Source organism: Sapajus apella, unplaced genomic scaffold (assembly GCF_009761245.1).
Source record: "Sapajus apella isolate SASKATOON/1434 unplaced genomic scaffold, GSC_monkey_1.0 scaffold109, whole genome shotgun sequence".
Classification (NCBI taxonomy): domain Eukaryota; kingdom Metazoa; phylum Chordata; class Mammalia; order Primates; family Cebidae; genus Sapajus; species Sapajus apella.
This window is the reverse complement of record NW_022437049.1, coordinates 5,184,228-5,206,988: the sequence shown is the minus strand read 5'-3', so window position 1 is coordinate 5,206,988 and position 22,761 is coordinate 5,184,228. Positions and strand designations below refer to the sequence as shown.

Sequence of the window (22,761 nt, the reverse complement as noted above, 5' to 3'; positions counted from 1 at the left end):
AGGCATGGAAAATTTGGCCAACTTTTTGGTGTCTCACCTTCCCTATCTGTAAAAGGTCATAATATTAATTCCTCTCTCACTGTTTAACTGTGAGGAAAAAATAATATGGAACATACAGGAGTTTGAGCTGAGTATTGCATATGACAGAAACCCCACTACAGCGTTTTAAAATCAAACAGGGGTTTACTTTGTAGCATAGCAAAAAGTCTAGAAAGAAACAATCCCAAAGTAGTATAGCTACCCCAAGGAAGTCACCATGGACTCAAGCTTCCCCTCATTTCCTACTCATTGTTCATAAGAGGTGATGTAACACAGGATGACTACTTCAACTTCAGGCCTCACTCCTGCTTTCTGGGGAAAGAAGGAAGCAACAAGGAGAAGGGGGTGGTGATTAGGACAGGAGAGTAAGATTACTCTGAAATCCCCAGGAATCTGCTGATTACCATGCCAATCACCAGAACTTGTCACATGAATACTCCTAGCTGCAAGGGAGTCTGAGAAATAGAGTCTTTGAGCTGGCACACTGCTACTTAGAATGAGATATTCTTCTGTATTAAATATAAAATAGGTGAGCAATAAATATTTCATATGTAATATCTACCATATATCACTTTAAACCATACAGTTTCATAAATATTAGCCATTATTATTTTTCTACATTTTTGAACCACATATGTACCTCAGACCCCCAATGAAACTGACTATGGTGTATGAGTCTAAAAACATAGACATATATCTGCAGTAACTCATTTATGTAGGGGAAATTTAAATACTACGTAAGAAAGAGGTTCCAGTGGTGGCTTGGAGGCAGAAAGGCTAAAGACAGGGAATAAGAAATGCAACATCTGTTCCCAGATCAGCCCTTCTCCTACAGAATCTAAGTCATATGTAGAGAAAATTTACAGACCTTAGTTAAATGAATTTTTGTCATGGAGGATTTTATAAAACAGAAGACACAAGCAGTATGATAGAGTTTAACAGGGAGAGAATCCACATTGGTACACAGTTGTCAGTAGACATGGTAATAATGCTCAGGCACTGGAAACATTCTAGAGTGCTGATGCTACAGCAGCAATCTACCAGAGGAACAGAATGGCTGACAAGAGACCATGTCTGCCTGGGGACATGAAAGGCAGCAAGCATACCAGACTTCCAGACATGTGAAGGTGTCTAGCAGAAGATAACTGGTTTATGACATAGCTCTTAGGAGTCCTAGAAACATGTAAGGAAAGTGTTGCAGAATGCCAAAAACTGTTTTAGAGGGTGGAGAGTAACAATGAGGAGCAGTTTTGGTTATGTTCATGTTAATTTACATAACAAGACTAATTGAACACTAGTAGAGTCATGCTAGTGCTCACTGCCTGTCGAGCAGTGGTAATATGGTAAATATGGTAGTATGGTAAATATGGTAATATGGTAAATAATTTACATGGGTTTTTTTTAAATGATTTTATAAGTACTCTCTGAATTAAGTATTGTTTTCTTACTTTACAGATGAAGAAACAAAGGCACAGAGAAAGTGAAATATCTTGTCTTTGTTTTCTCAATTAGAAAGTTGTAGGCTTAGGACCTAAACCCAAGTTCACCTGACTCAAGATTATCCCCTGAGCTCCAAAACCATCTCAAGAAGTAGAAAGCGACCATTATTAATTTTTAGGGAGAATGCACAGCCAAGATGTTTTCAAGAGAAGTGTGTATAAGAATCACTTAGTATGTTAAAAATGCTGTTTCCTATCCCCTCATTGTCCACCCAGGGACTCTGATTCCAGAGGTGTGAGGCGAAGCCAGCATATTTGCATTTTAAAACACCCATACAAGTGGTATTGATGTGATCACACTTTGAGAAACATGCAGGGATACTAATCTAACGGTTTTGGCATCCTGAACCAAAGTTTTCTATACATTTTGAAGCAGGCAGAAAGAGAAAAAGATGAAATACTAAGAGTTACAGAAACATTGTCTGCAATTCTCAGAATAACCATACAAGAGTGGCATTCTGATTCCACAAGCGCTCTGCTTGGTGTACCACTTTTATGGAACAAGAGAGTATTTTTTACAGTAAGCATTTTTAGAGCTGTTTTAGATTGATAGACACATCGTGAAGAGAGTATACAAATATCTGATTTACCCCACACCAAGTTTCCCCATTATTAACAATTTACACTCATATGGCACATTTATAAAAATAAGTGAATCAATATTGATATGTTATTATTAACTAATGTCCATACTTCAGAATGTATTTCATTTTTTCCTGAAGTCTTTTTTCTGCTCCCGGATGTATTATCCGGATCCCATCCCAGATAATACATCACATTTTGTCCTAAGTCTCTTTAGCATCCTCTTCCTTCTGACAGTTTCACACACTTTCTTTATTTTTTAAGACTTAGGCCATTTTGAGGAATGTTGTCAGGTGTTTGTAGAATCTCAACCGGGGTTTGTCTACTCTTTTTTTCATTGTAAGACAAAGTTTATGGATTTGGAAGAGGAAGATTACAGAGGTGAAATGCCATTCTCATCACATCCTATCAGGTGTACATGCTATCAGCATGACTTATCATTGCTGCTGATGACCTTGATCACCTGTTTGAGGTAGTGTTTATAGATTGTTCTACTGTAGTTACTTTCCTCCCCTTCCCCTTGTAGACTGTAGGCTTCAGAAGGAAGTCACTAAGCACCACCCACACTTAAAAGGATATGGTTTATACTCTACCTCTTTGAGAGTTAACTATATATTTAATAAAATATATTGTAGATATGGTAATATGGTAAATAATTTACATGGGTTTTCTGAAATTATTTCACATATATTATATATATTTTATATTTATAATATTTAGAATTATTCTACATAGGGGATTTATCTAAGTCTCTTTCCTTTAATTATTCAATTATTTATTTATATCGTATAAAATCCCCTAAAATGATATGATACAAATAAATAGTTGAATAATTAAAGGAAAGAGACTTAGATATTATTTATTTATATCATATCATGGATATTTTATTTTGGGTTATAATGGGAAACTCCTTGATTGATTTTCTTGCTCAAATTGTTGCGGCTTTGACCATTGAAAGAACTTTCAGTTAGTTTCTGTGTCCCTTTGACATACTCTATCACTGTGGGTTTTTCATTTTTTTAAGAACTTCTACCTTTCTGCCACTCCAAGATGCTCCAGGCTTATCTTGCATATTTTCTGCATAAGTCCTAGAATCAGCTATTTCTCTGGAGAGCTTTAGTTTCTTTTATTGGATATTGGTATTAGAAATCAAGACCTGAGTGTGAGGTGGCATTTTTTTAGTACATGCATTTTGGGGGACAAAAAAGTAGAATGTCCGGCTTTTGGAAAGTGTCCAACATGTACTGGCGAGTACAAGGATTAAAAGCCACATTTGGAAGCGGTGGCTCACGCCTATAATCCTAGCGAGGCTGAGGCAGACATTTCACTTGAGGTCAGGAATCTGAGACAAGCCTGGCCAACATGGTAAAACCCTGTCTCTACTAAAAGTACAAAAAAATTAGCCAGTTATGGTGGCAGGCACCTATAATCCCAGCTACTTGAGAGACTGAGACAGGAGAATTGCTTTAACTAACCCAGGAGGCAGAGATTGCAGTGACCTAAAATCGCATCACTGCACTCCAGTCTGGGCAACAGAGCTGTCTCAAAAAAAAAAAAAAAAAAAAAAAAATCAGATTTAGGTTTTCTAGCCAGAACAGGTAACTTCTGTGTGATCTAAAACAAATAACTGGCCACCAGTCTCATAACCTCACTAATAAAACATGTGAGATAAATTAGCCATTCTTCCCACTTGATAGGGGTATTGAGAGATGAATATAGATAAAAGATTCAAAAACCATTGGAAGATAGAAAGTCTCAGATAAGCATGGAACAATATCATCATCATCATAATTTATCAGTTATTAATTATCATAACCTCATATGGCTGTGTACTTTGCAAGAAAGAAAAGAGCTGTTTAAGTTACAAATTTTGAGCTGAGCTACCTACACTTTGGCCACAAAATGTACAGAAGATCTTTGATGAACTAGCTAACACCCTTTATGCCTTCATAATAAAGGGTTTGGCATCCTGAACCAAAGTTTTCTATATATTTTGAAGCTTGGCTGAAGGAAAAAAACACAAAAACATTAATTTTCACCACAGACTTATTCCAGCAGTATAGGAACCTAAATATGCTCTCTCAGCTACTAGATTTCCAAGTTCAAAATGCATTGTGGGATGGCATCCGTCCTTCCCTGAGTTTCTGAGATCTCCTTAAAATTATTAGAGAAAGCCTTACAGGCAAAGACTCTTTATTTTAAAATTACATTATTTATGCCACCAAAGTTACTTCTCAGATGACCTTGTCACTTCTCTCTTCCATTTTCTCCTAGCCTTATCACAAATATGCTTGAGAAAAGGCTAGTGACCAGGGAAGTCATTGCCGGTGATGGTGATGAGATCCATTGCCTAGGCTGAGTAGCTCTCCGCAGTAAAGTATCACCATCATTTTTTTTTTCCAGAGCCTGAACATGTAAAGAACAGGGTCCACATAGGGTAAGGTCCCATATGAGAAAAGTCCTCCAATTACCCTACCTACCAGACTCAATCTCTCTGCATTCAGGACGGCTTTCTGATCACGTTCTCTTTCCCTTCTCTAACTGCACCTCTCACTCATCTGGTTCTTAATAATACAATAATATATTGCCTTGCGACTCTGCTCATCTTTCTTTTCTTACATATTTAAACTGCCTATGTATTATTCCTCCAACCATTTTGTTAACTAAAAAACAGAGGCAGTGTGTTTATATGCTGTTTAAATACACCACAGGAGCTAACAAATATGATAGATCAAGCATTACCTTTATAAACAACTGTTGAATGAACAAATAAAAATAGAAACAGTTTAGGCTGGGTGCGGTGGCTCATGCCTGTAATCCCAGCACTTTGGGAGGCCAAGGGGAGCAGATCATGAGGTCAGGAGTTTCAGACCATCCTGGCCAACATGGTGATGCCCCATCTCTAACAAAAATACAAAAATTAGCCATGTATGGTGGCAGGTGCCTGTAATCCCAGCTACTCAGGAGGCTGAGCCAGAAGAATTGCTTGTACCCAGGATGAGGAGGTTGCAGTGAGCCGAGATCGTGCCACTGCATTCCAGCTGGGCAACCGAGTGAGACTCCGTCTCAAAAAAAAAAAAAAAAAAAAAAAAAAATAGAAACAGTTCATTATTCAATATGTACCAAGGACTCTGATAATCCTTGAGTGTAATGTTTTTGTAATCCATTCAGCAATGGCTTTCCAAATTTTACAAATGAGGATGCTGAATCTTAGTGAGGGTCATACAGCTAAATCTTGGTAGAGCCAAGATTTGCACCCACGTGTGCATAAGAATGTTTCATGGAACTCCTTAGATTTTTAGTTTAGATGCTCACCTAACTTCTCTGGGCCTGATCAATGCTTTGAAACACAAGAAGTTTTGTCCTTTTCATTCTGTGTGATTTTTATTTCTCTTCATCATCTTGTCTTGACTTCAGCTGACTTCTACAAAATAACATTTAATTCTTTGACTCACCCAAGTCTTCAGGAACGGTTCTCTGAGGTGAACACAGAGTCTATCCCTGGGATTATTATGTAGGAAATAATTATTCACCTACTTTATCTTGTTCCATTTTCATACATTCGAGTTGACAAATGCCCTAGATGCATTAGTAACGGGGCTTAAAGAGATAGCAAATTCTATAGACTTCATACATTTACATTTTCCTATTTGTAGGATTTCCTCGGTTTTGAATTTCTCACAAGCAGTCTGAAATGCTGCCAATGAAATTATTGATAATGCCATGTAAAGGAAAAATCAGGCAAAAGAAGGGGAGAGAGAAAAGGAAAATACAATAAACCTCTCTGTAAGTAAAAGCTGAGTAACCCTGAAATTTACCATACCCTGAACTGAACTTTGTGAAGCTCATGCAGGAAGAAACTTCAGATTTAATGCAAATTTGATAATAATCAGTATATAAAAATCAATTTGGTAATGAGTATTTGGTAATGAATAATTAACATGCATTCAGCACTATACTAGATGCAGTGGAACACAGGAGTATTAGACACGACTTCTCCAATAAATACATTATCCTGTCATGTCCAAAGGATAAACTGATTCAAAAATGAGTTCTTCTGACAGTGTTTGGCCAAGGAGTTGATCAAAAGAAAACTTCAGTTTTGAACGTCAAGTTTGACTTTGTCACAAGAGTAGAGGGTAAGGCCTCCATGACCTAGACATCATGGCTAATATAGAAGTTGCTTCTAAGCCTCCAATCAGATATTCATCTTTTCTGGACTATTAGAACATCCCCTCATAATAGGCCTTGATACTATTCTCTAATTGTCTCTTCACATGGCTAACAGTGTGTTATCTAAAATGTCTTTTCCCTGCTGAAAATCCTTCAGGATTCTCTCTACTTCCCTCTCCCATCATAGGTACCAAATTTAGGGTGACCATCCATTCCAGTTTACCTGGGGCTGTCCTATTGTTAGCACTGAAGGTCCTTCTTCCTGTAAAACCCCTCAGTCCCAGGCACACAAGAATAATTGGTCACTATATCACTCCTCCAGCAACTAAGTCCAGAGCAACGATGCTTCCTCTTTCTCCTGTTTCTTGCTGTATGCCCCACTCTCTCTGCCTAGGATTTTGTTCTCTCTCTTCCCTTAATTCTTTCTTGAAGATTTATTAAATTATCTTTCCTAAGCTATAGTGTATAAAATGCATTTTTCGCTGAGAGGCATTTCACCCCTCTATAAATAGAATTTTACTCTAGGCAGGGAAAGAAAACAGCAGGCTTACATAACCTTTCACAAAAGCCCTACTCATTTACAACCAGAACCAGAGAAGGGCCTACAGTTCATGAGCTAAGCAGAAACTTCTCTCCCCAGGAGGAACACTAGTGATTTTCATTCAGATTGATCCAGTCTGCGCAGCTGAGCCCCTATGTTCTCTTCTTGTAGACTCTGATTGGAAGCACACCAGTTAACATTGCTCTCTCTGCCAGGCAGTGCAGAGCAAATCTTCAAAACCCTGCACTGAGCTTTCTGCCTGTAAAGCTTCACTCTTCTTAAAAAACCTCTGTTACACTCGTTCTCCCCTGCCACAGAAACCTAAGCAAATGAGCACTTGGTCTGTTTCATGCCCTGAAGACCATTCCCAATCAAAAGGCGAGGTTCAGCAGGGGTCACCCCTGTCAGGGTCTTACTTTGAGCATGTGTGTGCTCTTAGCATCAGACTTAAGACACAGAGGAGGGAGGGAGGAGGAGGGCCCAGGGCCCCAGTGTCCCTTTCAAGTGTCTTTCTTTCTCCCTGGGTCTGAGAATTTTTAAGGAGGAAAGAGAGTTGAAGGAGGGGAAAATATAGAATGAAATCAGCAGACCCTTGTAAAATGTGTAAAAACCCTTCTTGAGTGCTGATGAGAAAAGGGGAAAGGCAGATAGAGCACACAAAGAGCATTTTCAAGGGCTTTTAAACTCCAGGAAAATGAAATGTGTCATGGTCTCCATGAAATATATTAGCCACTAAACCACAAACCAGAAGACTCTTTGATGTTGGCATAGCTTGCCATTATAAGGCCAACTCCTGAAGCCAAAACACGCCACAGATGCTTCAAGCGAAGACTAAACTAGTGTGGCGGGGGCAGTTTCCCGTAGGATGATTACTTACAATTGTGAAGAACAGAGGCAAGGATCACCTCCCTACCTGAGGCTTTCAGTCCTCTCAGGCAGTGTTTCTCAGTCATTTGAGTATGTCTGGGTGTAGCCTGAGGTTTCTACATTTCTTACAAGCTCCCAGGTGATGCAAATGTCTTGATTCTTGGACTGCACACCTTGAGTAGAAAGACCCTAGGACACATGACTGCACTTTGGAATCCCCATCAGAGATTTTAAAATACTTGTGCCTGGGCCCCATCTCCAGGATTCTAAATTAATTGGTATAAAGAAAGGCTGGGCATTGATACAAAATCAAGATGAGAGCCACTCGTCCACAGAGAAGACCCTAAGGACCAATTATACCTAATACTTCATGTTAACCAAGCAAGTATTAGCCTCTAGGTGTGCCTGCTGAATAGATAATGGGCCTATGGGTCTGTGGAAAATGGACATGGTTAACCAGGGAAGAGTTAATAGGGGAAGATGGTTTGGATGGAGAATCTACAAGAAGTGTGTTATAGGCTGCCAAGTTTGATCAGTATTGCACTGTGTCAGATCTAACTTAGCTGGACCTATAAGCCTCTAAATCAAGCAAGGGCATGGGACTGGGACCCACTTAACCATGACGTGATTGATTTCAAAATTGCCATTGCAGTCTATTTAAAATTATTTTTAAGTCTTTAAAATCACAACAATAAAACTGAGGATGGTTCTAGAATGGCTGGCCTGTGCCTGTGAAATTTTCTATTTGTAAAAATTATCTCAGGATAAATGTAGCCCATACTAAAATAATACTAACAATAGTTAACTAGCATTTATGAAATACTTATTGTAAGTCAGGCATTGGAATAGATACTTTATATAGCTAAGTACTGTTTATCTCCAATTTAGAGTTGGGAAGCAGAGGTTGATTTTGTGTCCATTTTATAGATGGGAAAGTAAAGGTTTGGTGAGTTTAAGGTGAAGTTTTATTTCCCTCTGTTCAGTGATAGCTTTCAAAGGAGAAATGACTTATTATCAAGTTAATTAATAATTATTTGGATTTTTCTAGCTCTTTACATTTTTCAAAGTCCCTCTCCCTTGATTTCGTATATATGTCTGTAACACCTTACAAGGTATCTCTAAACATATAGGATACATAGGTTAATAAATTCACATCTATAAAAAAATAAAATAAGGAAAAGATGGCCTATGTAGTTTGCTGAAGTTTTTGAATCATCTTACTGAGATCAGAAAAGATACTTGGTAAGAACTCATTTGAATTTATTCAGTCAATATCTACCAAGTTCAAGCAACTACCATTGGTGAGAGAGAATCCCGAATTCTTCTCCAGCCTTAGCTAAGCCATTATTATGTTTAGTTCTCATGGCCCTGGGTACACTGATCTTAGAATTCACTATCTTTCCTCCCACCGTGGGGCCTTTGAACTTGCTTTTTTTACCTATTCTCTCCTCTGCCCCTCCCAAAACATCCGATTCTTAACTCATTCTTCAGTGTCAACTCAGCACACTTTCTCATGAAAGCTGTCTTTGATCTGCTGTCCAAGACCCTCTGCTACAGTACTTTCTTTCTTTAAAGCCTTATCTCATTTGGAATTGTGGGTTTGTTAATATATGTATTTGATTAGCGGGTTTATCCCACTGGGCTCTAAGCTCCATTACCACCTTAACACAATACCTGGAACACATTCAAGAAATATGGGAAGAAAGGGTCACGAGAGGCTGGGATGTTTTTATAGCAACAGGCTATCAGTTCTGTAGGCAAAACCATAAAATCCTCATTCTTACCGTACCGATACTTTGGTTTAAACATGATTGTCAACTCTTTAAACTCCCTTGGCCTTATCTTATTTTTTGGTCCAATCAATTTAGGAATACAAGGACAAATGAACTGGCTCTGTCAGTCCATCTGGCTAATTAATATTAATGTATTAATATTAATAGATATATAGATACAATTTAATAATATCAATATAAATTTATTAACATTAATATTAATATATTAATAATACAATGCATAAACACAGTAGTTGATATTTTTCAGTATGTCCATTTTGTTTATGTCCCTTTTTTGAGTTTTTAAAAAAATTATAATTTAAGTTCTGGGATACATGTGCAGAACATGCAGGTTTGTTACATATGTATACACCTGCCATGGTGGTTTGCTGCACCCATCAAACCATTATCTACATTAGGTATTTCTCCTAATGCTATCCCTCCCCTAACCCCCCACCCCCGACAGGGTCCCATGTGTGATAGTCCCCTCCCTGTGTCCACAATAAACGTAATCCATCACATAAACAGAACCAATGACCAAAAAAAAATATGAAGAGCAGAACTGTCTGTGTCCCTTTTTAGTGAGTACTACGTTCTGCCTTGTTTCCGACTTACCTCTGTGTGTGCCTGTCACCTTCACTGGAGGAAAAGCCCCTGCAGGGCAGAAACACATCTTAACCTTTTATTCATCTCTTTTTAACCCTTGAAAAAGGCTCAGTAACTATTATATTATCTTCAATGAGTTTATTAGCCATTGATAGTCCTACCTGAAAACTGAGAACGCAACTTTTATGAGACCACATGTGTGTCTATGACTGTAAAATAAGCTAAAGATTATGCTGAATTTATATTTTATAATGTGAGACTTGGGAGAGCTTACTTAGAAGAGCACATTAGAGTTAGGCCCCTTGATTACAAGAAAGATATAAACAAACTAGATGGAGTTCAAGTAAGAAGAATAAACATGATTAAGTTTCTGGAGAGGTATGAGGAAAAATCAAATGAACTAAATATTTATAGTCTGGTTAAGTAAAGACCAGATGGGGAGGCAAGAGTGATTTATAGCTCGAATTATTCAACACATTTCAGCCCAGAAGAGGCAGTGTCACTGTAAGGGGGATGCAGGAATCAAGAGCCAGATGATAGGAGTGATGGGAAGGACATTTAGAACAGGACTGTCTCAGATGAATTGTAAAATAAATTTTTAACAGCAAAAAATGATATGCTGCTGAAAACTTCCCCAAGGGAAACAGTAACCAAACTATCCCTGGAGATGTCTCAAACCAGAGAGAGAAAATAACCAGAAATTGTCCTGCAGGAAACAGCTCTGCCCAGATATTAGACATGAAAGGAAAAGCTTTGCAGATTTTTCTAATTTATATTCTTCTAGGACCCCATGAGGCTGAAAAAAGATGCAGGAACAATGGATTGAGGATTCTGGGTGCAGAGGGTTTGCTTAGATGTCGCAGCCTTGGCTCACATCTCTAATGAGTCTGCACAGAAGGCAACACACTACAGAGGCCTCTGCAAGTACATCTGAGGCTTTATTTCATCCAGGGGTCTTCATTAGCCTGTCTCATGGGAGCAGGTGAAACAATTATAAACCCAAACAAAAATTGGGAAAGGGGGGTGCACAAAGCACATGTGTTTGTTTGAAACCTGCAGTTATATATGCCGTAAATGTAACAATGATATTGAGCCTATGTATTTTACCATGTTGGAAATACACCCAAATTGAAACGATCCTATTAAGATTTTTAACTCAAATTTGGTGTCTACCATTACTAGTCTGTGATTCAGTTGTCCTTTAGTTCCATTACATGCAGGGTATTCATGATGAGCCTCAAAATATGCCTGGCTTCCCAGCATCCTGCTTCCTTGTAAATGATTCTCTATAGAGACACAGTAAACAGGATAAGGCAGGATACTAACAAGGCAGGACTTGCTCTGGGTAATCAATAATGTTACAGTAACTAAAATCAGTTGATTTTTGAAAATCACAGTTGATTTTCCAACTCAAAATCAGTGTACATTTTGGGAAGGTGCTTAAATAAGGTCTGGGCCAGAGTCAACATGATATAGCATTAGGTGACAACTTCCTGAACATTAGACTACTGTTAACATCTATGCCTAAAAGCAAAGAGTTGCTTAGCGGAAGAAACAGAATAACTGCATAGCAATAATATTAATGTCTAAAAGCAAATGGTTGCTCAGATGAAGAAACAGAATCATATAATTATCTTGCTGAAATCCAAATGGTGAATAAATTAATAGAAAAAATGTTCAAGCTCATAAGCAATCAGGGAAAGGCAAATTAAACCCACAATGAGAAGTTATTCCACATCCGCGAGATGAGGACAAATTAAGCATATGAAAATACCAAGCGTTGGAAGAGGCATGAAGCAAAGAGGCCTTTCATCTGCTCCTGGGCGGTGGGGAGTTTCAATAATCACAACATGTCATTGCCTCCTGGAAGTAAAGATATCTTTGTATGACTCAGCAATTCTACTCCTAGGTATTCACCCTAAACATGGTGGCAAATTTGTGCTGATGGACATGCACTAGAATGTTCATGCCAATTTTACTAGCAATAGCAAAAAATGGAATTTTGAAATCCATCAACAGTAGATTAAACTACAGTTAATTAATATCTTGGAATATTATACATTAGAGAAAGTGACTGAAATACAGCAATAGGAATCCACATATATGAAACTCAAATATTTAATGTTCAGCAAAAATGCAAGTCAGAGAATATATACATTATATTCATTTCTTACTGTTAAGAACAAAGTAAAGTAACATGTTAAAGATGTATGCGTACGTGAAAAAACTGTGCAAAAGTCAAGGGAGTAATACACAAATCAGGAAATTGCTAATGGGTACATGGATATTTGTTATTATTATTGCTGTCATGATCATGAATTTTATTATTATTAATTATACCAAACACTATATGTAGAATACAGTTCATAATTTAAATAAATTATATAATATTGAAACTAGTAATATAACTAGAATTGATCTAGTCCACATTCTCATTTAATAAGGAAAAATATGTTGTACAAAGTACAAATGACATCCAAATTAATATCATATGCTACAGAATCATTAGTTAAAATTAATTAGATATTCTTCTAGTGAGGGATACAGGTGCTGATTTCTAATCTCCTCTCCTATTTTAAACACAATCCCAACAAACTTAGTCCTCTATGTTTTAGCATCAAAATTGAAAGAGAGAATTGCTTTGAGGAGGTTTTATACAGGGTGGAGTTTCAGCTGAACACAAGATGTAGACAAAATATATTTTATAGCCAGAGATAAAAGTCAACAATAGTAATAGTCCATGGCCAATTGATAGGAAAAATAAACAGTTCTGTATGATGCAATGTTCTGAAAAATTATCCCTTAAAAAAATCACATAATACTATAATGAAGTCATAGTGATGCATTCTATCTATTAAGAACAGGTTAAATTATATTCTACATACTTTTAAAGAGGCAGCTTATTGAATGGAGAAATATTTCTAAAATACTATAGAAAAATAAGTAAAATCTAAAAATGTTATGATTTTAGTTAAAAACATGTATATTAACTGCTTAACTCATTTTTTTTCATAAAAATGTAAACTCAGATTTAAAAACACTGTAGATGGCCCAGAAAATGTTGTATTGACAAGATCTCCTATCAGAACACAATTCATTAACCAGTCGGTATTTTGATCAGATCATATCACAAAGATTCAGTTAATTCAGTGGAACATTTTTGTCCTAGATACTCTTAGGAGTAGCCTTTAGGCAAGAACCAATATTTAAAGGATGAACAAGGAAGAAACCTCCAATTTACAATAAATACCCCTGTTAAGTTCCATCATCAGAACCAAAAATGGTCTTAAAGGGGATTCCTCCATGGAAGGAAATGGTGAAATGACTGGGCAAGCTACAAGTCAAAAAATTTGGATTAGTGAAATTAAGATAAGGTATATCACAAAGTAGAAGTAGATCATAGGCACTGGGCTCATGGAATTTCCTAGAAAAGAGAAACATTCCTACACAAGTCATGCCATAAGAATAGCCTTAAAAATATGATCAATAAATATGGAATGATTGGTGTGTTTCCTAGTTGAACTTTCCCCCAAGAAATGAAAACTGTGAGTAATATGGTTGTTTGGAACTACTAATAAAAAAGCAATGTGTACTGGTATTATTACCATTGGCAAATTACCATCAGTATTGAAAAAGAAGGCATGTTCGATCTTATGCATTATTATGTATTTCTAAACCACACCACTGGAACAAAGCTCAGGTATTTCTAAACTACCAAAGAAAACACTTTTATTCAATAATTGAATTAAAGGGATTTAGTTGTTAAATCTCAGGCAAAAATTTGTCAAAGAAATTTGGAGCACTATAACAATTTTGATCATCAGCCAACCTGTATTTTTCCATGTTAGTATGGTGTTAAACCAGAAAAATATAAGATAAGGAATTTACATTCTAGAGTGAGAGAAAGAAAAAGTGTGGTACTAAATTATGCTTCATTTACCTGAGTGCTGCAATTATAAAGTTGCATAATACTTTACATTTTATTTTTTGCTATTACCTATTTGGCATATGTAATATGTAATTCTACCTTGCACCTTTTTATTGGCCTGCAGGGAAAATAATCTGGATTGTTCAACCTTTCTTACTGATAAGCTTAACATTGGCTTTCCTTGAGATCTTGTTTTGAAGAACAATATCTTAAATACATTGGGTCAGCGCCATGCTGCTGATGTTATGATACTATTAAGAAATGTTTCCTTTTTCTCTGAAAAGAAGTAACTTTGAAAAAGATTAAAGTTGTATCCTTCCAACCTGGTAACACCCTTCTGAAAAAAAATAGCACACCTAGGTTAGCATAACCTATTATCTTGCAGAGCTCACTCCTGTGTCTTCTTAAAATTTGTGAGCTCTAGAACTTCAATAATACTGGCCGAGAGGCCACAAGTTAGATTCTCTTAAGATAACAACACTGTTTAGCTGCTTGTAGAGTACACTTTAACTCTCCACTAAAAGCAGCATGCAAGAAAATTTAAAAATTTATTTTTAAAGCAAATCCCCATGACCTTGCAAAGTGAAACACAGTATGTTAAACATAGTGTCTGTGGGTAGTAGCCTTGGTTTCAGAGTGAGAAAAGTTTTCTTGGATTACATCAAGCGAGATAGTATTGATGCCATGCCTCTTAGAGATAAGCGTTTTGATTTCTTTGGAACAAGCTTAAAAGAAGCAAGCAGCCAACAGCAGGCTGCCGAAAAATTCACCGGACGTTATGTTGATATTTGATTGAGTATCTATCAATCATGAGTTAGTGAGATTCCAAGCTATAACTCATTAAGATATAACTGTTGTGACAACTCATGAAACTCTTAAATTCTCCTCCAGAGCATCATAAGAAAGGAATAGAAAAAAGAGGGGAAAAAATATTTGATGTTTACACTTTTTGAACTGTAAATGTGCACAGTATTTACTATTCCGCTTCAGGGAGTACGGTACTTTTCCAGAACCAAGTGATTTCTTATCTTTAGTTAATCAATCAAGTAATTTCAGCGGGTTTATGTCATTATTATTTGGACTCAGGCAAAGCTATGATCTCTTGAAATTTATGTATATAGTTCTTTTAAGAGATTATCATCTGAGGAAGATGAATCCTTCCAAAATATATTTCTGTGAACAAATTGGGAGCAATGTATTCCCACTTTGGTGTCAGTTTCTGACAGCAGTGTGGGCCAGAAACTTCCAATGGAAAGTTGGAAGATCTGTAACCAGGCAAGAACTCACTCTCCAATGAAATCACAAGTGCCCTTATGTAATTAGAGCTATCATAATTCACACCAAAGTCATATATTTGAAGGAGGAGGCATGAGGGAGTGGAAATCCTTCTCCTTCTTTGTGTGTAGACATTGTATTTTGATTTTAAAGAAATATCAAAAAAAACTGCAGTATTTTAGAATACAGTTACCTTTGCCAGTAGAATTAGGAGGAAGAAGTTTCATATGCAAAGTTTAAGATGGCAAACTCTCCAAAGAAACAGCAAGAACACTTGTTTTAAAATGTAATCTTAGGGCACAGTCTCCCATGGAAAGAAATATTCTGTTCAGAAACTTCAGCAATGTTTTCAAACATGCGGCACCAGGTAAAGATAAGTGTTTTTTCTGCAAGTCAAAATTTAAATTAGGGCTTATTTCCAAATGACAGCGATTATAGTAGATGACCCTACTGTGTGCAGCTGCAAACATTCCAGGAGCATATCACATGCATTTGAAGAATACCAGACCGTTAGATTTATGAAACTAGAAACGTAAGCCAGGAAGAGAGAAACATTTCTTCTTATTAAAGATGCTTTTGAGGTAACTGAGTTGCTGGAATTCCCTTAGAAGATGTAGTATCACAACTTCCCTCTCTAACAACAAGTAAAAATATCCCCGCCTCCCCCCTCAAAGAAAAATCACCTCCCCATATATCTTGTCAAGCTTCCCATCAGTTTAGAAAACCATGCTACAGCCTGCAAATACCCTGTACTCTAGGACAAACTTACAGCAGAGCTTCATTCAGGAATTTAGAGAGGATTAAAGTTCTTCCTCTTCAGTGAAAACAATAAGGAAGTTTGCTGACAGGTTAACTTGCCAGAGAATAAATTTAAGTCATACACACTGAGAAGTTATAAATCTCTTCCCAGAAAAAAAAAAAAAATGCCTAACAGCATCTCAAGCCAGGCTAGCTTTTAAGAGCATTAAAGTAAAGGCACTAAGTCTAATATATTCACATATAACACATGTGGTGGCCGTATCACATGCTTTATAACTCAGAGGGCAGCTGCTGTGTGCGAAATGGACGCTGACAGGTCACTAGTGATTTATACTGCAGCACTCACAGAGGAGTGGATGGCCAGCCTACCCCGAACCCTCAGGCTCTGCCATACTGCTGCCACTCAAAAGCAGACCCACATGGGGGCTTCTGATCTACTTTGGTTAGAAGAGTGAGAAAAGATCGCCTAGGGAGAGTGACCAGCCTCATTTCAGCATATCCAGACTACATTAAACTCGCACAGATTTTTTTTAATGCAATGGAACCCAAACATGTATGAAGAATTAATTAATATGTATACCTCCTGTTTAACTCACTAACATCTAACATCTAAAATTGTTAGCTTACCTGAGATCCCCTGAGACTTTATATGGTTTTTGTGCCTGTGACTCATGTCAAATATATAAGAAGATGACATTTTACGAAGCCAACTAAAAAGTCACCATCCTCCTCAACATCAAGTCCTCACTCCCTGCTGACACTGTTCAAGGATGTCCTTTGTTAAATCATCACAGTTTCATAGGAATCTACAGCAGCTTCAGACTTTCCCTAGAAAGTAGGAACCAGCCCACTGTTATTGTGCTAGTCTCCATAATCCTTTGTTACCAATCAACAAAGTCTTTAAAACACCCTGCTGAATGGGAATTTCACTGCCAGTAAACTAGACACTTGGCCTTTTTAAGGGCACCTCCTACTGGTCCTTTTATAGAGTGAACTATGCTTTCTTATGGTAAGTTTCCTGCCATTTTCTAAACAGGGGAAATTATTACTAAGAGAAAGAGGTGTTACTCAGATTAATGACAAAGACCAGAGTGATGTGAATTGGCAATATCTTAAAAGTGCACCATCCACTTTCCTGGGAACTGTGCAAACTGCATCACAATTCATTTGCTAATAACAGATATGGATTTAGAAGTGTAGATAAGTTTAAAGGTTTAGATTCATTAGCCTAACCACCAACATAACCTGTGTGCGTGTGTGTGTGTGTGTGTGTATACCCCTTGTATACATCTGCTTTTTCAAGCACATATCTGTCTGTCAAGGAGGAAATTAAAGCGGTAATACATTGCCCTGACTCTCTGGACAAGAAACATAAATAAGTGGAAAGACAGTATATAATTAATTTAGATATTAATAAAACATACATAAATTTATCTCTATTAATCTACCCCCAAACTATGCCAGACAAAAGTCACTTGAGAAATAGCTTTGAAATACTCTTGTGTAATTGACAAGACATCATTGTTAATTTTGTGCACCTTGCCTCATGCAGAGCTTTCGGCGCACATTTCAGGCCAGTAGTGCTACTGTTAGGCAGACTTTCTACCCAGTGTAGGGTGCCCCCTGAACTGCCTCTTTTCTGTCCGCATCGGTCTCCCAAACTGCCAGAGAGAGCACAAATCAATCTTCTGTGCAGAAGGAGGGTCCTTCTCACCGCAGCTTCTAGCATTTGAGGGTCTCGAGGAGAGAATTTAAAACAGACACCTTTTCATTACTGCGGGGCTGGTCCCCCGCCCACCTTTCTCGAGAGTAATTGTCGAGGACAAAGCTCCGGGAGAGAAGAGCCAGGGGAGGAGGGGACCGGCCCGAGAGGGAAGGAGGGCGCACCAGCCGCTAGGCGCGCGGATGCGGGTACGCGCGCATCACAGGAGCGCGCGCATGCACGCGCATGCACGCACACACACACACACACACGCATCTCCCGCCTGACACACACACACACACACACACACACACACACACACACACGCATCTCCCGCCGGCTCTGAGTCCGAGTGCAAGCGCAGATTCCTGCCCGCGTGCGGCCACGCCAGGCTTCGGGAGCCTGGAGCTGCCTCTGCACTTGACTGAATCCTTCACGACCGTAAGAGGCGCATTTTCCGCTCGCGTTCGCAACCCTTGGCCATGCAGCACTTAGCAGAGACGAGAAAGCCGGAGCCGCCAGCTCCGGGGAGCTGGGGGCTTGTCCGAGATGTGTGTTGCATTCCCTGTTAATTTCCCAGGCACGAACTGGGGAGCTGCTACTCAAAACCCAGTCTCCGCCAGCGCCTCTTTTTCCTTTGGATTTGGGAAAAGGTCGTTTCCGAAGGGATCTGAATGCTCAGCCAGCTGCTCTCCTCTCCTTCTTCGCCAGGCCCGCTCCCTGTACCCCGGTTCTCATGGACACTTGTGGTGAGGTCCCGCAAAACAAGTGGACCTTATCATGAGTCATTTTGTTCTTTTCTATTCTTTTGGCCATCGAAGCCCCCAGCTCTGTATTTGGAGATTACAGCAGTCCTGAGCAGCCTTCAGAAGGTCCCTCTTTCTCCTGCGCTAGCCCGATCCAATTCCCAAACAGTTTTGCCATTTTTAATTGGAAACTGAGCTTGGCAAGTGGCAGAGCTAGAGGGCCGGTGCTCTGAAATATCAATCATTTGGAGTTTGGAGGTGTCCTGGATCTATATGAGACTCAGCTTAAGAACTACATTCACCGTTAAAAAATAAAACAAAATGAAACACGCCTCCTTCCTCCTTGGCAACTCTGTACCTCCTTCAGTACGAGGATCCCCTCCTGGGAAGTACCAAAACATATTAGCTGTCCCTTACCCGATTCTCAATCACCAAGTCCAAAAATCCAAACCAGAAGGAGCATGTATTCACACACCAACGACTCAGCCCCACTATCTACATTCTGCTCAGACTTCCTCAAAGCCCCCTGGATGCCCTCCTCCCCGCTTGCCCCTGTTACCCCAGTTCTACCCACTTCGTAGGTTTCTGAGGCTTTAAGGATCCAACCCAGTTCCTTTCAACGACATCCCCACCACCTGCCCCAGCCCGCCGGTTCTCCAAACCAACGCAAGTATTTGCAGAAGCAAAAATGCGTGAAGCATCAGATTTTAAAACAGCGATGGGGCGCCCCTCGCCCCCGCCACCACCATCCTCCGCCCCCAGGGGAGAAAAAAACTCTTCTATCTTTTATAATCGGTGAGAAAATGGGGGCAGCGCAAGCGTCAAATCTGCTGCTATCCCCCACCCCAAATCTACTACTCGCCAAATGAAATGAGAAGGAAAGTGGGGGTACGAAGGGGGTGCGACGAGAAGAAAGGAAAGAACCACTTACCGGTTACTTGAAGATGCGCGCTGAGCAGGGAAGCTCCGAAGAGTACAAAAGCCAGCTTGGGTACCCAAACACATCCAAGACTATTCTCCATATTTCAGCCAACACCTTCGGGGCCAGGGGTCGTGGGCAGCGGCAGCGCTCACACACATGCACTCATACACGCATGCACACATGCACACACACGCGCCGAGCCCCTTCGGCTTCCTCCTCCTCCTCCTCCTCGTCCTCTTCCTCCACCTCTTTCTCCACCTCCCCTGCGCCTCTGCTGCCTTCGAAGCCTTTTTCCTTGTCCACTGACACAATCAGCAGCAAAAGGAGGCAGCAAAAAGTTCCATTAGGTCCAAGAGATCCTGAGCCCCGGTAAAACCTTGGAAAACTAACTCAAGGAAACGGAGGGAGCCAGAGGAGGGAGGACAGCTCTCCGAGGGGCTCGCGAGTCATCAATAAACCACATCCAGAAGGGACCAAGAGGAGATGGAAGGCAATCCTGTGGCCGGGCTGTGCATTAAAAGGTTGAGGCTGGTCCCATGTCGTCGGTTGGGTAAAGTTGAAGAGACGATTCCGCGCGAGAGCTGGAGATGCTGTTGGTTTTTCCTCCAAGAGCCGAAGGGACCGAGGGAGGAGAGGCAGGGGGGCTGCGGGGTGCAGCGCTCTCACTTGTTACTGGGGTGTCCGCCAGCGGTGTGAGAGCTGAGAGTTGGAACCCTACTACACATTGATCCAGAGAAGTGGAGGGCTGGGAGGGAAAATGTGGAGACCGGAGGGAAACGAACTGGATCAGGCAAAGATTCCACGGGAAGGGGGTGGGGGCAGAGAGACTATGGCTTACGGAAAAAAAGAGCGGACGGAGGAGGCTTCCAGCAGCTGCATTCGCCTGGTCTACGTATCAATGCGCAGGGATGCCCTCTGTGGGCAAAGCGTGGGAAGTCACTTTTGTCAATGGAGCCTGCGAACGTCCTGAGCGTCTGGAGGTTTTGCAGCGACCGTGTTTGACACTCAGCCTTCAGGAAATTATTTGTACTTGACTGTATAAATCTAGGCAGGCGTTTAAGACAGGGCAGGTGGCCAGGGTGTTTACTTCCTTCCCTGCCCTTGACATTATTTAAAATAGAATTTTTCATTTGGAAAGGATCACGTGATCCAACTCCCTTCCAGGACAGGTGGGAAATCGAGGTCCTGACACACACAGTGGACAAAGGCCACATGTTATTTCCTGACATTATAGCTAGGGCCCTCCTTTTATATGATGTCCCATGTCATCTGTGTTCTCTCTTGTTCCACGTGTTCTGCTGGCTCCCAGGAAATAGTTGGGACATCTAGTGAGACTCATTCTCTATCCTCAAGGGGTTTGTGATCTGTCGCGAGACAGGCTAAATGGATAATTAAAAAGTATCATGATAAATATGATGGTTCACATAATGGAAGGGGTGCTCTGGGAAACAAGAGAGACATTTCTCCAGTCCCTGGCACATAAAGGAAAGCAACCTACACACGTGAGTGTGTGCACACACACACACAGCAGGAAACTTAGGCAGGGTGAACAGTAAAGCCCTTTTAGGAAACTGTTTTAAGCTGAGTTCCTCTGCATAACTTGTCTCTGCTGCAGGACCTCAAGCTCCTTTGAGAGGAGAGAGGTTGTCTGCCATCCATCTTTGCACTTCTCACAGATGCTACTATAGAACTCGGAATTCTGTACATGCTAATACGTTTTTGCTGAATAAGTGAACTTACAAACCAACTAATTTGGTCCGGAAGGATAATTGAATACAAACGTCATTCTGGTAAAAGTTCTGTCGTTTAAGGCGATGTTCACCGTAAGTTCAGACCATTCCTCACTAGATTCTTCCCCACCTGTCCTTGTCACTTCCCCAAGCTCACCAGGGTGTGTGCAGAGAAAATGTGAATATCTATTTAAAAAGAAAGGCATGGGGGAAAGCATGAAGAATACAGGATAAAATCATCATCAGGAAAGTTCCTATGATGCTGAAACTGGACAACAGTGTATTAGATCCTTAGTCATGCCCATTCCTTCCTGCCCTGAAAAAGCTAAAATACAAAGTGCCTGCGATCACTAAAGCAAACCTTCTGAGGTAGCTTAGATGGATGGATTCTTTAGAATGGGATGAAACTCTTTGGTTACCCCCAAATTTCTTAAAACATTCAAAGCTTCCATTAGCTAAGGTGAAGCCTCTGGCAGTTCATGACCAAGTTCTGCAGCAAGGGCTCTTAATCGGGTCCATGGATATTCCCAGGAAGTCTCTGCCAACAAAATTCAGGAGATTTATGGAAATCCTGAAATTTCATGAAAAACGATTGGCTTATGTGAACATATTCTTTATTACTGGGAATGGAATCTGTAGGTTTCAATAGATGTACAAGGTGAGTTCAAGCCTGCCCCCTGCCAACATGACATAAAGAAACATTGCATAAGGCAGTGGGTACGAGCGAAGAGTTGTGACTTCTTCCAAAGAGTAGTGAAGTCCTGTATTTGCCACATCAGTAATAGGATGTCCTCAACAAGTAGGAGGAAAGTAGAAAACCAAAAATGGTACAGGTTGCTCAGATCTTTTTTCTTCAAATTTGTTTTAAGTTCATTGGTACATGTGCAGGATATGCAGGTTTGTTCATAGGTAAATGTATGCTATGGTGGTTTGCTGCGCTGATTATCCCATCATCTAGGTGTGAAGCTCAGCATCCATTAGCTATTCTTCCTGATGCTCTCCCTCCCCTGAGCTGCTCCCTCTCACAGGCCCCAGTGTGTGTTGTTCCTCACCATGTGTCCATGTGTTCTCATCATGCAGCTCCCACTTATAAGTGAGAACATTGTGGAAGACAGTGTGGTGATTCCTCAAATACTTAGAGGCAGAAGTACCATTTGATCTAGCAATCCTATTACTGGGTATATAGCCAAAGGAATATAAAGTATTCTATTATAAAGACACATGCACACATATGTTCACTGCAGTACTATTCATAATAGCAAAGACATGGAATCAACCTAAAAGTCCATCAATGATATACTGGATAAAGAAAATGTGGTGCATATACACCACGGAATACTATGCAGCCATAACAAGGAATGAGATCATGTTCTTTGCAGGGATATGGATAAAGATGGAAGGCGTTATTCTCAGCAAACTGATGTAGAAACAGAAAATCAAATACCACTCAGATCTTAAATGTACCTTGTTCCGCCTCACATAGCAGTTCTAGTGATCAAGTTACTCTTCACTATGGCCCTTGACCCCTGTACCTAGAGTAGTCCAAGCCATCAGTCCACTGACCAATGAGCGTCTACAAAAGATCATCACCCTCTCTTCCTCTTAGATACTCAGTTGGTT

At 39.8% G+C, this 22,761-nt stretch overlaps 1 protein-coding gene across 4 annotated transcripts in view; it reads right to left on the bottom strand.

Annotated features, from left to right (window-relative positions):
* The window catches only part of DCC (DCC netrin 1 receptor), a 1,203,097-nt gene extending 1,182,629 nt beyond the window's left edge, over positions 1–20,468 (bottom strand). For all 4 annotated transcript variants that reach the window (XM_032259518.1, XM_032259520.1, XM_032259521.1 and 1 more), the window contains exon 1: positions 19,421–20,468. In XM_032259518.1, coding sequence (XP_032115409.1) covers positions 19,421–19,511 — 91 coding nt within the window. In that variant the 5' untranslated portion in view covers positions 19,512–20,468. The remainder of the gene's footprint in view (positions 1–19,420) is intronic.
* Positions 20,469–22,761: the final 2,293 nt, after the last annotated feature.